The sequence below is a fragment of the Stegastes partitus genome, unplaced genomic scaffold (genome assembly GCF_000690725.1).
Source record: "Stegastes partitus isolate 25-593 unplaced genomic scaffold, Stegastes_partitus-1.0.2 Scaffold4, whole genome shotgun sequence".
NCBI classification, from domain to species: Eukaryota; Metazoa; Chordata; class Actinopteri; family Pomacentridae; genus Stegastes; species Stegastes partitus.
This window is the reverse complement of record NW_007577735.1, coordinates 722636-736023: the sequence shown is the minus strand read 5'-3', so window position 1 is coordinate 736023 and position 13388 is coordinate 722636. Positions and strand designations below refer to the sequence as shown.

Sequence of the window (13388 nt, the reverse complement as noted above, 5' to 3'; positions counted from 1 at the left end):
GGGCTAGGCAGACTTCAAAAATGATAATGGATCTACCAGTGGCAGGAGGACCAGGAGCAAAGGTCCCCATTTACACCCCTGTGGCCAAATCAGCTATCAATCTGGTGAGCAAGGCCACCGGGAGCCGCAGTCAGGTGACACTCCGGTGACATATTGCTCTGCTCAGAGCCAACAAAGATATCCATTCCCCCCCCTCCTCGACTGTTCTAAATATCAAGGCCCCTCGTGGGTGACAGACAGCTATATCGGCACACTCTTGTCATGTGTCATCAGCAATTTTGACCTCCTACCCACATATTGACCAATCGCCTTGACATAGGCAGACTAATTGACGAGTACAGATCAGCATCAGAATTGCTACAGGCTGCAGTTTTGGCTCTGTGGAGTCAGGGGAGGGTTACTGAGTGAGATTATTATGGACAACAGCTTGGACACCAGCGTAACAGATTGTTTGAGTGCAGTGGTGAGCAAGATAAACAGCAACAAGTTAAAATGGCTTCTGAAAAGCAAATATTAAAGCATCGGTAGCAATATGTAATACATAAGGTCCCTCAGCAGATGGGAGGCGCACCTATGTTCACACCTTTCCTTGCCTGTGTGGTGATTATTTATACATCAGCTAAAACAATGAGCATCGCACTAATTAATAGGGGGGTTGTGTGTTTGTGTGCCGAGTCATACCTGGAGACACAGTTTTGATACGGATAGGATGAGGGCAAGAGTTGAGGATGCCGCGGACGTCTCCTAATGTCATCCCTAATACTGGTGTTCCCCCAATCTCTAGGATAATATCACCCACTGTAAGGCCGCCCCCCGGAGCCGACGTGACAAAAGGAAACTCTCCATAATCTGCCCCTCCACCGACGGCGATCCCCAGCTCCCCCGACGAGCCCAGCAGAGGGACGAAGCTGTCCTGCACCTTGGAACGCCAGTGCAGCTTCTTCACCGCCGTCTTAGACATGGCAAACGAGCTGGAAAGAAAAAAGAAAACAGAAACGGAGGCTGAGCACAAGGTGTGAGAGCAGAAAAGCCAAAACTGCGAATGACACAACAGGCACGGAAAAAAATCCTGTGACTTTACATTAATTAACCTTTGTCAGTTGTAATTTCTCACATCATGGTTAAATTCCATCTCCACAGGTTTGGATGTTTTCTCTGTGAGAATGGCAGTTTGAAAGTCAGCTATAACCCTTCATGGGAACCATGCCTTTGTTTTGTACAAACATACTGTAATACAGCACAGCAGCAACATGATCATCCAACAGAAAAATGTCAGAGAAACTTTCCCTCATGTTCCCTCATGGCTGGCATCGTGTTTACATGTAAACATGGGAGTTCACACGTCTACAGTCACATGGGAAAATTTGCGCTTGATAGAGGTACGAGTCATGAATGCACACACATGCTGATGGACAACCTAAGACCCTGTGACTACAGTCCAATACTTGCAGTAATTTCTGTATCTCCAGTGACACTTATTACACTGTAAAAACAACAACAACAGCAAAAAAAACACAATGATAGTTTGGTAACAGGGGAGCAAAAAAAATACTGTAATATTAATATAGGAAAATAACCATCTAATAAAAATACAATAATTGTCCATAATTAAAACGTATATTTTTAGCCCTACACTGTAAAAATGTAATGTTTTTAACAATTTGAACGTGTCAGTTTTTGAACAATTTACAGATTTTCTCTGTTTTGTTATAACACAGATAATATATATTTTTTAAAATCACAGAAAAAAATATTAATTTACATGTGGGCTGTGAATAATGTCCACATCAAACATTGTTATTCTTTTAAAATGTATGGTTTTAAAATTATATTGTTTTACTGCATTTAAATGTGCTGCAAATATAAATATTTTACAGATATTTGCAATAGTTTTTTAAATATTAGATTGTGTATTTTTTAAATCATATTGTTTAATGATGTTTATAAAATAATGAAAATTACCTATATTTTATTGATACTTACATAGTAGTATAGTATAATAATTGAATTTAAAAGTCATCTATTAAATAAAAGAGACATATTTGTAAAGTTTTCATTCATTTGTGAATATCTTTTTTACCAAAAAATTACCATTTTCTTTGAAAAACTGTAAATGTTATGATTAGTCACAGTTACAGGTTTTAATGATATTTTAATGTCTATTTTTCAAATTTTATTTATATTTTCTAGGAAATCTGTATTTTTTACAGTGTACTTCAATACAAATATAAAGATTTTTCTGGACAATTAATAATTAACATTTTTAGTCTCTTCGTGTGCACAGATCCTCATGTTGTCAGCTCACATGCTGCAATTGATGGCATGTTTTGTGTGCTAATGGCAGCTGGTTGCAGTTAAGGTGAGAAGTCTTCAGGCAAAGCTGGTCTGAAAATAATGCGTTTTGTTGCGACATGCTTCCTGGAGAGCAGCTGCGTGTGTGTGGGCTGTGGATGTCGCTGACACGGTGAAGATTTGTTTGAGTCGTCCGTGATGTGACAGCCGTGATGCCAGAGATCAGACAAAATGTCCCTCTGACATTATCAGAGCAGCATTTTCACCTCGACACACAGGACAGCAGGGTATCAGAGTCAAACACACAAATGCAGAATAAAGGGGGGAAAAAATGGGGGGGGGGATTGCTATTAAAAGAATAGTTTGACGTTTGGCTAAGGGTACTTCTTCACATTTTGTGGAGAGTTAAGATGAGGAAACTGACACCACTCTTATATCTGTCCAGATCATGACTCTCAGATGAACCCATTAGATGTTAATATTGCACCTTGCCAAGAAACAAAACTACAACCAATAATGTGTGAATGCTATGCACAGACAAACCAGATAAATAGCTTGTAGCAAATTAAATTGGAACTTTCGAGATGCTGGAGATTTCTTTTCCTTTGGTGAGCACCTGGCAAACTGTTTCCCCCAACTTCCAGTCAGCAAAGTAAATCTTCCTGATTCCTGGCTCAGGCTTTGTAATCAGGATCGCAACATGACTGTGGTACCAATCGTCTCATCTATCACTTGACAAGAAAGCTACTAAATATATTTCTACTTACTTCGGGTCACCTCCATTAATACAAACTCGCTTAAACACAATACTCCAACAATAAAGCGGACAATACTGATCTCCAGGTCCAGCGTGGCCATAAGATTAGCAATTACACATCACCGGGATGCAATCCTCTTAAATGGCTGTGGTGACCCTTGGCTGGGTGGGAATAACATGAGTGCAACACCGAGCCCATCCCTAGCAGGAAGCCCCCCTTGGGTCCTGTGGGCCCAGCAGGCCTAATAAGGCTGCTTTAAAGAGTGAGAGAAGGACAGGATATATCTAATCCCTTCCACTTGACTGGCCATTCAACTGGCAGATCTGACAGAGATCCTCTTCCATCCTCTCTCCAACTGCTGAGCTAAAGAAGTGAGGTCCCTGGTGTGGTTTTTTTTTTTCTTCTTTTCTCCGTGCAGAAATGGACAAATGAGGAAACGGGGAGGTCGGGAGTGCAGCAGGATTGAAATATAAAAAGCAGAACCGTGTAGCAAAGAAATACAGATGGATTGTTTGTGGGTTTTTTGTTGTTTTTTTTCTCTTGCACTCAGAGAGTAACAGGAGAGGAGAGGAAAAAAAGAGGAAGCACAAAGGTCAGCTAGAGATCGAGAGGCGCCACACAGCCTGAGGTTGGCGTGGAACTCACTTGTTTGACCTTGCAGGGACTTCAGCTCAGGCGACATGAGTCAAAACTAGAGAGAAACAGTCGAGCTGTCGCGAAAGCATCGAGAACCCAAAAACACACAACTTGCATTTGAGTCTTGATGTCCTGTCACTGCTCATCTGGCACATTTGAATGAAACACAATCAAACATGGAGCCCTGCATATTTCAGCCTGAAATTAGCCAAACACTGCCCCCAGTGCCTCTCTTCCTCTCTCTCTCTCTCTCTCTCTCTGTCTCTTTCTACCCCACTGTGAAACCTTCTGCAGCAACATTGTCGACCTGCTTCCCCAAAGCCAGCCAGCCATCCGCCCACGCACAAAAAGCCTAACACAATGTGCATCACGCGTGCTGTGAGAGGAGAATAAAAACAGAAGCAACTTTTTCGCCATCAAATCAGACACAACATCCCATGTGCACCCATCCTGAATAATAACCCTATAAGCCGTTGGTCTCTTCATGCTTTGTCTAAAGATTTCTGGGAACTTCTCGGCGGTAAAAGATTAAAATGCTATAAATAAAACAACTGATAGGTTTGGAGTATTATCCTGTTGGAACGGTTGCATTGTGTGTCTGCATAGTACGCATAGAGGCAGAGTGTGTCGCCCAAGATGTAGCTGTTGTCTTGACCTCCCGCGTCTGATGGGGGTTTAATGAGCCACAGCCTGTCAGGTCCGCTGAAGCCTGGACTCGTCCCGCTGCAGACACGTACCCTGACACCGCCGTGCTCTCTCTGCTGTTGGTGTTGACGCTACAAACTGGCCCTGCACACTCGTCCTACTGTGTCCATTAAAAACACTGTGCTATCAAGGCCGGGGAAGGAATGCGCCGCACAAGAGGGAGTCATGTAATTCAGGGGATTATTAGGTGATCAGTCATTTGCAGTGAATACATTTACCTTGTGTATAAACACGCTGGATTTGATTTAGGAACAATCTGAGCTGTCGTGTGGAATTTATTTAACTCCAAATGGCAATATGTGACATTCAGCTGATGAGAAGGTAAAATGATGACCTCTTATTCACTCTCGCTCGTGCTGTTCCAAAACAAGATGAAGGGTCTGCAGCTACGCTAGCAGCGCTGTGAGGCTATACTTAGGCACAGCAGCGGTTTCATCCGCTATGTGTTCACAGTGCCGCGCTGATATTTAGCAGGTATCACGTTTAAAATCGTCACAATCTTAGTTTAGCATGCGAGAAAAAGACGAGGTGAAGGTGACGAGGATGCTGCTAGTTTCACAGGGGATGAAAAGTTAGAGTTCATCCTACTGGGAACATAAAAGTCTGCACTAAATTCAATGAAGAATTTTCACTAAAAGACCACATCAGCCTCGTGGTGGCGAAATGTTAGAAGGGATCGTGAGAGGCAGTGTCTCAGATCGTCACATTTTTCGAAATATTTCTGCTCAAGCATCTCTGATTTGCTTAAACTTTTAATAGCTTAACATGAGGATATTTATAAAGACATTGGTGAAATTTTAGCCTGATATATTAAATACTTTCTGAGATATTTTTTAAAACTGCACATCAACCGACTTTCAGCACTTTTTTTCGCATATTAAAATTTGTTTTAATAACAATTTCTCAGAAATTAATAAAGATAAAAGCCTGAAATTTTCACTGTTACTTCTCATAATGTAATTGATTCAGAATCTGGACCATTCTGTGTTACTTTCATTAGACTATCAGGGTAATTTCTTGTTTTTTGTTGTACAGCCTGTTATATCTGTTCAATTAAGTTACGAGACATCAACATAAGTAACTTTATTTTTATTTTAAAAAATTTAAAAAGTATTTTATGTTTTGTTTTTATCATTGTTACATGCAGCTACATACGGTTCAGAACATATCACTAGTTGACTTCTGCATTTTCAGTTTTTTGTTTTTTTTATTAATGTGTGCTCAAAAATATGACTTTTCCCAGCTTAATTTATTTTTCATATTTTCTTAACCCATAATTGGAGACTATTTGATCTAGTTGTCCAGTACTGCAGATTGTGAATCACTGGTGTGATGAGAAATAAAACAAAAAGTCTTACTATTGTTCAAACATAGCCTCAAATGTCAACGTGTGAAAAAAAGTGCTAAAAGTGGATTGTTAGGCAATTATTTTAAATATCCATAGTGTATGATTAAAAAATAAATAAATAAAATTCAAGCAAATCAGAGACGGTTGAGCAGAAGGCCCCTGATGATCTGAGACAGAATAAGCCACAGTAGGATACATCCCCCTGGCTCTGCATAATTTCATAACAGTCCATTTAATAGCTTTTGAGATACTCTGTGTCAGTCCCAAAGGTTTGAACCAACTGACGTCTCCATCCCTCTAGCCTATATGCCTCTGTTTTCTAAAAACAACATACATGTGCTGCTCCAAATGAATTATATTGACAATATACCTATAGGGGGGGACACAATATATGGATTCAAGGATATCTAAACCTATAAAAAGAATGCTCTATTGAGATTTCTGACCTTTGGGTCAGGAAAGAGCTGACCAAAACAGATCCTGTTTCCACTGACTTCCTCTCCAGCAGCAACCTGCTCAGGATCTCTACGGCTTTGCAACTCTGGCCTTTCAGTGTAATCTCAAACCACAGCAATCTGTCAATGGCAAAACACACAGCCTCCTGACTTGGGGGCTATTCTTAGATATTTTTTTTATTTACTGACTGTATCTGTTTATTCAGAAAGCATAAAGAATATGCTGGAGGCTATTATGGCGCGGTGCATAGTCTAAGCAGCTGCGGCACACAGAGTTTTCTGTTTGAAAATGACTTTCCAGCCTGAAGTGCACGAACACTCACAGCTGTATTATCCAGAGAACAGCCATTGTTCTTAGTTAATTAACCACCAAAATTATTTTTTCCTACTAAAAGAGAGCCAAACTATAATTTAAGCTTCATCCTAACAAACTCAACATTTTAATTGCTGCACAGTAATAATACCTTATGGTGCAGCCGCGTTAATGCAAAAATCTGAGGTCCAGCACAATTAAATTCTTTGCAGTGATTAGTGTAACGAAGCTGGGGCCATTTCACCCCCGGCAGCTCATGGTCTACAACGAAACGTCTTTATTACAGGACAAATTAACTAAGCAGTTATTTCAGGTTGGATCTCCAGGGTGTTAATTTATTGAAGGTACAAAGATGAGCTTTGCCATGGAGCTCAATAATTCAAAGTCAACTTCAAGCAACGAAGCAAGGACAAGAGGGAATAGCACTTGACATTGGGCTGGAGAATGTCTTCGAAGACCTTCAGGGAAAAAAAAAAGAAAGGGCGTAAGCAAAACACATCAATTAAGACAAGTGAATAATTGAATCGCTCCGTTAAAAGTATCTCTGGCAAGGCCAAGAAAACAACTTCTTGGTGATAGATTTATTCAGCGTGGGTGAAGTCCAGCGTGCACACCCTTCCATTTAAGACGGCACTTAAAAGCAGCTTCATTGACCACACAGTTGTTGACAATGATTTTAACCTTCATCCAAGCAGCTCAACATCTATTCCGTGTATCAATAACATCCGTGCGGCTGTATGGTGAGAGCGGTGACTGTCAGCTCTCGTGATTCTCCACATGTTCCTGATGTCTATCTAGATGCCGGCCCTCATCCCATCAAAGCCGCCTCTCAGCTTGTAGATCACTCTCTGACATAATCGGCTTTGACCACAGCAGAGTTTGTGAAATTTTTGCGAAAGGGCGAGAAACTTTTAACACGATCAGTTTCCTTTGACCGTGTTGCTCGGATCAAACCCTGCTTCCCTCGGTCTGATTATCTGATGCTAAACGTTGCTATCACTAAATTGTTTTCCTGCGCTGCATGAGCAGAATTGAAATGTGCTCATAAACGCTGCTGTTGGTTTCACTTGGTGGTACCATTGCTCGCTCTGTTGTCCACATTTTATTTCTGCTCTAAATGACTTGTGCGGTAATGAAATTAGCGTGTTCAATTAGCTCAGCTAGAATGCTCTATGACTTTATGTAAGCTTATTTAGTATTTTATGCATGCGCAGTGAAAGTTCAAGGCAGCGTTCCTAAATGTGAATTTTGGTGGATATTGATGGACTGGCTGCATGTTTTGTCAGCTAGAATGTGACCAGCATGCCTAAAGGGCTGCATTTGTGGGTCTCTCTGCAAACGCTGGTGGTGAATAAGCAAATGAAAAGACACACGGCTCTTTGTAAGTCTGCATAAGCCCGTCCAAAGTCAGCACGACTGATGGTTGCATAATATACTTATTACTGCACCGTTGCTGCACGTTAAAGGTAAACTTAAAGACAGCATTCATCAACACACAGAGGTCGGTTCGAATACTACTGGAGATGAAACAATTTGTTTAGTAAATGTCTGATTGTATGTTTCACAGTTTTTCATGTTTAAGTTTTGCACCTTAGGCTTTGCTGTCTTTATGTGACTATAAATTGAAATAAGGATGCAATTAATGATTACTTTAATTATCACAGATTATTTTTCCAGTTACTTGATCAATTGCTAAACATAAAAAATGTCACCTATCAACTATTTTATGATTAATTGCTGACTTGTTTGTCAACTAATTGATTTATTGATTAGTCTAATTCTAAATCAAATATTTAGGGGTTTTCGCCGGTTAATGAGACCATACAAGTAATAAGATCATGTTGTTTTACACTCACTGACTTTGGTCAATCAAAAAACTGCTGATAATTGGTGAATAGTAAAAGACAAAAGGGGAAAAAAAGCAATCCTTAGCTCTAAATTAAACAAATAACTGGTTGTCAGATTGTCATTTTGCCTACATTTTCTTGTTGAATAATTGTTGTCAAAAATCTTTACAGTCACAATAATTGATGGTACAGTGTCACACTCGGGCTGCACTTAACCATTGTTTTGATTATTGATTATTTTAAAGATTTTTTTGGTTTGAATAACCAGTTCATCTTTTGGTGGTAAACATGTCTGTCACAAACCCCTATATCACATCGGACTAATAACAATGTGAAGTATTGTGTCAAATAAGAAGCTAAAATCATAGTTTAGCATTTTTTTTCTTAATAAAAAATTATCAATGGATGATAGGGGTGTAACAATACACATATTCATGCTGAACCGTTCGGTACAGGCCCTTTCGGTTCGGTACAGACGTGTACCACGGTACGAAAATTTTAAGACTATTAAGAATGGCCAATGTACAGAATTGTTTCAAATGCGAAACTTTAAATCTCATGGCGCCCACAGTTGCGGTGGACTTTCTGCGGCTCACAGTTGTGCAGTATTGCGGAGCTAAAAACTAGTAGGAGTTTCCAGAGGACCACATGATGTGACAGACTGTTTATTCTCCTGTCGGCGCTTCCTTATAAGCCTAGTGTGTATGGCTAGCAAATGGGATGGCAAATGCTAACAACAACAACAACAAGCCAGATCTGGAAGACGCTCCAGTGTCATTAAAATCACCCGGTTGGGATCACTTCGGTTTCCTGGTGAAGTCCGAAAAAGGATAAAAACAAGTCGACAAGACGAAAACCGTTTTACAAACTCGACCCATTTATGAACAGCACACAAGCTCAAATTTGGCTGCATAATACTTCTTTCATTTATTTGAAAACTATTTTTTTATTTTTCATATTTATCGCTGAACTTGGTTGTTTGCAGCAGTGTCTTCCTGTTTCATACTGGAAAAGTAATTCAGTTATAGTTACAGCAGACCAATAAGGTGGAATTGTTAATGCTGCACTTGTACTTTTATTTATTTTATTTTGTTTATTTGATATTGAGAACGATGCAGCAGTATTTGTGTTACATTTGTGTACATTGTACATTTAGTTTGATTTACTGAGCTGCTAACAGCTTTTTGGTTTAATACAATAAACAAATGTTTTGGATTAATTATGAGCAGGTTTATTTTTTGTTGAATTTTTCCCCCTTAGCTGAGAACTGAACCGTACCGTACCGTACCGTGACTTCCGTACCAAGGTACGTACCGAACCATGATTTTTGTGTACTGTTACACCCCTAATGGACTATCAAAATATTTGCTAAAATAAATAAATCATTTTCAACTAATTAATTCAGCTCTCCTTTTTTGTTACATTTGTAACATTAACTAACATTTCTTAACATTTCCACCAGTAGTGTTGAAAACTTAGATTACATAATGATTATCTTGGACCCTCTGCCCTCTAGGCAGATATTTGCAAAAAATGAGGGACAGGTGACGAAAACAAAACCCTCCGATTGATCCCATCCCACACATCAAACTCTAAGCTCCTCTCTTCACTCTAACCTGTGGGGAAGCACACTGCTCCTAATCTTACAGCATCCTGCCATGGGTGGTTTTTGGAGGTCAGCCAAGTAAAGCATCTTAAATAACCAGTGACCTTAAATTCGTCTGAACTGATAGACTGGTGGAGTGGCAGCCAGACGGAAAATGTACAAGAGAATTCTCCTGTCTCCCACTTCATGGTCTTATCTCGTATCCGCGCCCTGACCTCTCCCTCCGAAACATTTACACCAAACTGTGCGAGCAACATGGGGTGTACTAAACCTTCCCTGATGCTCACTCACTTTCAAATCTAGGGCACGCGAGTGTTCGACACAAAACGGACAGCAGTGGCAGATTTAAAAATAAAAGATTAAATGCTTGCGAGTTGAAAAAACACAAAATATCTCCCTCTGTCACATGCACGGAGGCATTTTGCCCCTCTTACACACTCGATACAAACTCAATACATGAAAAGCTGATAAGAATACATGGGATGCAGAGTGCACTCTCTTCATGCAATCAATAAATACTAAATCTACTCCAGTGCATGGTTTTATTTAACTGTTATTAAAGCTGCTCTGCTGTTGACTACAAAAGGGGACTTAGTATGAGATTAAAACATTGTGAAGTATTGGAGTGGCGCTCATTCACACACACACAAACACCTGACAGGATAACACCAGCTCAGTGATGTTCCCTTTGGGGGAAACTGTATATTTAGAGTCACGGGATCAAGGTCAAGGCAGGGGGCACATTAGCGGGGCGCGATGTGTTGTGTACACTCTGCTCTTCCGAGGAACACCGCTGTGACAACAGGTCATCTTTTACTCAATATGCCAGGACGCATTACACCCCTCGCTGCGATCATAGATGAGTTCTCATCAGGAAGAGGGAGCGCTTTAATTAAACAGAGCAGATCAGCTCCTCAACGGCGATGACGGATAAGAGAGACAGAAAAAGGAAAAAGCAGGGAGAAATTAGGAAAATTAAAAGTGGATGATACAGAAAATAGAGTGAGTGCCAGCCGGGAAGGAGACTGGAGTAAAAACAGAAGGAACACAGAGGAAGGGTGTGGTAACCTTATGAAGGAATGGCTGAAATCATAATAACAAAATGAATAATTCATAAAGAAATGGAGGGAAGGTTCAGTTCTCTATAATGAGTCTTTTTGTGAGGTCGCAATTTGGTAACCTAAGCAGGCCTTCAAGAGTGTGCATGTGTGTATGTGTGTGTGTGTGTATATGTGTGTAAGAGAGATACTGCTGATTCAGTAGGGATGGTGAAGGTGACCCTCGCCTGCTCCTGCTGCCTCTCTCACCACCTGATATTGATCCCAGTTGTCCAACTCAGATCTGACTCAAGGATACAAGGATTCATTGCCTTCTTGACATTTCAAATATGGCACTGTGTAAATTGTAACTCCGCACACTATCATTGATTAGTTATTGATCTGCTACCTCGGTGAGAGTCTAACCACTTAACGGCAGCTTAACTGAATCTCAATGTGTACAGGTGTGGGCATGAGCGGCGGCTCCAGCCTGTTTGTTGTTGTTGTTGTTGTGGAAAATTTCATATCAGACTGCACATGAACTGTTGAGAACTAAGAATAGAGCAGACTACAACTGCAGAATTCAAATGCAGTGGCTGGGAGCAAAGGTTTGGACCACAGATGGGAGAATGTGCAGTAGCCCAGCCCTGTCAAGGGTAAACTGCCTAGCACACACATGCAGATGCATACTTTGTTTTCACCACACCTTAAAACAGCAGCATGAATATGCATGAGGCCGAAGGACACAGGAGGTACATAATTAGACAATCAACAACTCCCGGATGACACGCATTACTACGACAGAGGAGAAATGAACCTCACTTCATCCTCCCCTCTTGTTAGCAGTAAGAGGGGAGTCGTGTTTGCACGTCGACACGCATTTCCACTTACTGGTGGCTCAAACTTGGGCTGAAGAACCGGAAGCGAAAAGGAGGACACATGCAGAATAAAAACCCAAAGGCTCTGCTCACTTAAAACAGGTGCTGCACTCGAAGATGAGAAAACAAACAGCGTGAGGTCCAGAGCAGCATGTGTGGACGGTCCAACGCCACATGCCTCTGCTTCTTGTCCAACAAATTAATGATTCATATCAACAGTATAACCTTGAGTGCTCTCCAGAAGGAAAGAACAATGCACACTATTAGGTCAGAGTCACACATCCATCACTTAAAAAAAAACCAAAAAAACAAGCTGCCCTGTATGGAACAGGGGACACACCCTAAACAAACAACAAACACACACACAGAGCTGCAAGACACTTCTTCACGCTCCTACTACACACATGTATGCACACACACCTGGCTGTGAACTAACGCTGAGCACATTTTGCAAGTCAGCCTCATGGCAAAATGGGTGCAGATGCAATGAGCATTTGTTTACATTTCATTAAGACAATTTATGAAGCAGGAGATTGGAAAGTGGGGAAAAAAAAATTAGAAATAACCTGTGAAAAACTTTCCAGATGTAGTCATGCACACACACAACTTGACAAAATGACACTCCCATCTTTGAGATCTCTCTTCCACACATAGTTTACATGCACACACACTCCCTCCCTCCTTCCACACACACACTTGGATTACACACAACAGACTCTCAGATTTCTCATATTTAGTGAAAATACTGACCTGCCCTGGCGCTGACACACACACATTCTCTTCAAGCAGTTCAGCCTTTCAAAGAGGAGCCGTTTGAACGCGTCTATATACATTGACCCGACTGAGGTTAAATAATGAGCCAGCACTTAAATAAATACGAGTTGCTTGATTTGAGAAGGAAAAAAATAAAAATGACAAAAAAAGCAGCAGAATTTTTGGTGGGAATGCAGTGATGAGAGTAGGATGCGACCACCGTATCCCAGAGAAAGTCAGGGACGATGTGCACGGCTGACGGGATATTTGGACACTAGTGATGCTCTGAGAGCTGAGGGATGTTGTAGAGAGAGAGAGGAGAGAGAGAGGAGAGAGAGGCTGAAATAACACACACATACACTATCGGGCAAATCTGACAGCGGACGCTCATCATTTTAAGCAGCTGCTGCACTGCTATAAGCACAACAGCGTGCAGAGATGAATGCATCCAAACACGCTATTTCAACTTATGTCAAGTGTTTTTTTTCTTTTCTTTCTTTCTCCCCTCCTCTATTGTACAATAACTGCCGGAGACTTCTTACCTTCATGTTCGCATCAGATCCTTCCTTCCCTGCGGTCTTCGTTTGGTTTCGGATCATCCAGGTTAATTATTTACGGATGCATTTGGGTTTTTTTTTTCTTTTCTTCTAGTCGATGCAATTACAAGGATTCAAAAAAAAAAAAAGAAGGGGGACAAACGTCGGTACTATCGATTAGACCGGCTAGAGGTGTCATTGAACTGCAGGCGCGGTGCTCTCAG

The 13388-nt window shown here is 40.9% G+C and overlaps 1 protein-coding gene across 1 annotated transcript in view; it reads right to left on the bottom strand.

The window, feature by feature from the left end:
* The window catches only part of magixb (MAGI family member, X-linked b), a 40454-nt gene extending 27237 nt beyond the window's left edge, over nt 1-13217 (bottom strand). Inside the window, exons 1-2 of the mRNA XM_008278150.1 lie at nt 13171-13217; nt 682-971 (exon numbers count right to left, since the gene is read on the bottom strand). Coding sequence (XP_008276372.1) covers nt 682-961 — 280 coding nt within the window. The 5' untranslated portion in view covers nt 962-971; nt 13171-13217. The remainder of the gene's footprint in view (nt 1-681; nt 972-13170) is intronic.
* Between the last annotated feature and the right edge of the window lie 171 nt (nt 13218-13388).